The 3148-nt window shown below is 41.6% G+C and overlaps 1 protein-coding gene across 1 annotated transcript; it reads right to left on the reverse strand.

The window, feature by feature from the left end:
• Positions 1-743: 743 nt before the first annotated feature.
• LOC105280045 (ras-like protein 2) lies at positions 744-2681 on the reverse strand. Its single transcript, XM_011340220.3, has 4 exons — positions 2577-2681; positions 1827-1914; positions 1417-1628; positions 744-1177 (listed from the first exon to the last, which is right to left on the reverse strand). Exons 1-4 carry the CDS (start codon positions 2679-2681, stop codon positions 983-985), a joined length of 600 nt encoding a protein of 199 aa, XP_011338522.1. The 3' UTR covers positions 744-982.
• Between the last annotated feature and the right edge of the window lie 467 nt (positions 2682-3148).

The raw sequence follows: 3148 nt of genomic DNA on the forward strand, positions 1-3148 counted from the left end.
TAATTGATATTTAAAACTCGTGATAACGCTCGTAATGTTCCTTGTTGAAATACCGCCACAACTTTTAGTCTCTCATCCGATGTACCGTGTGTTATTATAATTACATTATTAAAGCTAGTATTTTATTATTAGTACATTTCATAATCGTTATCCTTATTAGTTATATTTTATAATATCGATATCACCGACAACGAGTGAAATTCTGGCAAAGAGTGAGACGCGAGAGAATTCTACGAGAAGTAAAAGGACACTTCGTTGCTGGTGAAATCGAAACTTACTGAACACATTTTTATATCTCTCCATAGATGTATGGTATTGTAATCACAAGTCGCGTTATGGTTTTACAAGTGCCACTCGAATAATAATAAATATAGACATCATCGAAGCATAATTAGTAGATGATAAAGAGCGGGAGATTTATATTTATAAAAATATTTATACTTCCTACACGATTATCCCCGTCAAGCAGAAAATTTTCAAGGATCTTGGAATATATTATTATATAATAGCATAATTTTGTGCTGTGAATTAAAACTGTTATGTTGGCCCCTTCCTAATTTCATTGTAACAACACGAAAATTTCAACAGCTAAGAGTGCTACATATAAATATATCGAGTTAACTCTAAATACAATTTAAACAATTCTCATAAATGTAACACAAACGTGAATAATACTCGGCTTTATAGTTTATTTATTCTAATAATTCATTTGCTTGGCAATATTAATTGCGAGCCAGTTTTGATTTTTGATTTTTTTTAGATATTCAGAGTTCGTATTCGTTTTTCGTTTTGCTTTTGTGCGCAGTCCGAGACTGTTTATTGTCACGAAATATCCGACAATCGATCGTTTCGATATCAATTAAATTCTTTGAATCGAATTTCAATCTATTCATTTGAACTGAAGGATCAGAACTCACCGCCAAAGATACGACCCCTTTAACGAACGAAAGCATCTTTCCATGTAACGATAATAACCTTGTTATTACAACATGCAACACCTCTTTTTATTTTTCTTGTAATTCTGCTTCAGCGGTGGCCGCTCCGACAGCTGGAACTTTCTAACAATTCGCACCAATTCGTGAAAAGCTTGGTCAACGTTCATCCGTAACTTAGCGCTACATTCGATGTACGGAATTTTCAATTGACGTGCCATGTTTTGTGCCTCTTCGACCGATACCTAGAACAGAAATCCAAACGCATTACGAAATTGTGAAAATTATAAGCAGGTAATTATTAAATTATTAATTATTTAAAAAAATTAATTATAAACAGGTAATTATAGGCAGACCACTCTTGCTTTTGCTTATCATTTTCTTTCGAAGAAAATTGTTTACGATTACGATTATAATATCTTCTCTGTAAGAAAAAAAGTGACAGAGGGATTCAAGTCATATGTAATTTTGCGATGATGCTTACACTTCTCTGATAATCCAGATCCGCCTTGTTTCCAACCATCATCATGGGAAACTCATCTCGATCCTTAACCCGAAGAATCTGCCGGTGAAACTTCATTATCTCGTCGAAGGATGAATGATCGGTAACGGCAAACACAAGTAAGAAGCCTTCGCCACTCCTCATGTACTGTTCACGCATTGCACTAAATTCTTCTTGGCCAGCAGTGTCCAATACTGAAATATAATTCTTGGGTTTTAAAACGCACAAATATTTTAACTATTAAATATTTTTGCACACAGAAATTATATACAATTTACTTGTCTCTAGTAAACATAAAAATATTAAACGAAAAATACAAAGTTCTTTTAAAAACTCAAACTTAAAAATTTATTATTCTAAGCACAGCATGAATTGATTTGCAGTTATCTTACTGTCGAGCTTAGCCGGCACATCGTCGATAACGCACTGCTTCGTGTAAGAATCCTCGATCGTCGGGTCATAGTCGGTCACGAAGTAACTCTGCAAAAGAGAAATCAGAATGCTGCATTCCCTAATCGTAAAGGAAAAAATAATACCTTGAAAGAATCATTTTTATAAGAATGAGAATGAAATATCTCAAAATAGCGATACCGACAGTCGATAATGAAGATTTCGCACATACCGCGCGGTGCGCAATGATTCGCAGCGCCGCCACGTGCGGCGCGCACGCATGCACCGCGTACCGAGGCTATTGAAATCAACGCTCCACGGCGCTGCCGCGTATATGACCATATATGACGATTCCATTCGCACACTATGACATAATGCTTTAACCCAGCGCGTCCGAGCATCTTGTGTCGTTACGCGTCACACTATACGAGCGATACTTTGCATATTTCGCTAATCGCGTCTGTTTGTTCGTCCGACGGTAACGCACTAACGAGTCAACTCGATCGTGCCGTCGAGATTCTATTTTTAAGCGATCGAATCGAGGTTGCAAAAAAGGAGAACGAATGACGCGCGAAGGGCTTACCTATCGCCTTTTTTTACCGGAATTGCGGCCTTACGAGAATAAATTGCGTCGATCTATCGAGTACGAAGTCGCAATCGGTACATCTGACGCGCGCTAACACATGATCGGAATGCACTGAAGTCGGCCGCGACGAGATGAAACGCACATGCTTATCTGCACCTGCACTTACCTGAATGAATTGTATCGTGATCGCCGATTTTCCGACACCACCCCCACCCACGACGACGAGTTTGTAGGTTTGCGCGTAGCTCTGCCTGTCAGCGACTTTCGACATCTTTCTCCTTCTGTTATGTATCTTCTTCTTCCTCTCTTCCTTGTGCTCGTGCCGCGCGTTCGTTTCCCCTCACCGATACTGCGCGCGCGATTAAACGCACATACTCTCGAGCGTGCGATCCGAACTGCGTATTATCGGCGCCGATAATGGGAGTCGTAATCGCGACCGAGCGAGACGCACCGTTCGTGTCGCGTCGTGGGCTTACGGACGCCTCTTCGGGAGTCGCTGGCAAGCCAAGGCTGAGGCCTCGGGCGCGCGCAAGCCTCAGACGCCCGAGACTCGGCAACTTTTTATGGCCGAGGGTTATGCGCCGCGCGTGCGAGCGAGCGGCCGAGGTAGTTCGCGAGACGGCCGCGCGCGGCGCCACGATGCGACGGCGGGCGGGAGGAGGGGGGCGACCACGGTCTTACATACAGGTCTGGAACTACCGCTAATTTCAGTGGTGGGAGTATGGCCGCTTTTCGAAG

This window comes from Ooceraea biroi, chromosome 13, assembly GCF_003672135.1.
Source record: "Ooceraea biroi isolate clonal line C1 chromosome 13, Obir_v5.4, whole genome shotgun sequence".
Taxonomy (NCBI): Eukaryota; Metazoa; Arthropoda; class Insecta; order Hymenoptera; family Formicidae; genus Ooceraea; species Ooceraea biroi.

Coding starts and splice junctions, on each gene's coding strand:
- LOC105280045 (XM_011340220.3), bottom strand. CDS start 2,681: ATGTCGAAAGTCGCTGACAGGCAGAGCTACGCGCAAACCTACAAACTC. Junction 1,629..1,826: donor TGTGCCGGCTAAGCTCGACA/GTAAGATAACTG, acceptor ATTATATTTCAG/TATTGGACACTGCTGGCCAA. Junction 1,178..1,416: donor ATCTGGATTATCAGAGAAGT/GTAAGCATCATC, acceptor TTTCTGTTCTAG/GTATCGGTCGAAGAGGCACA.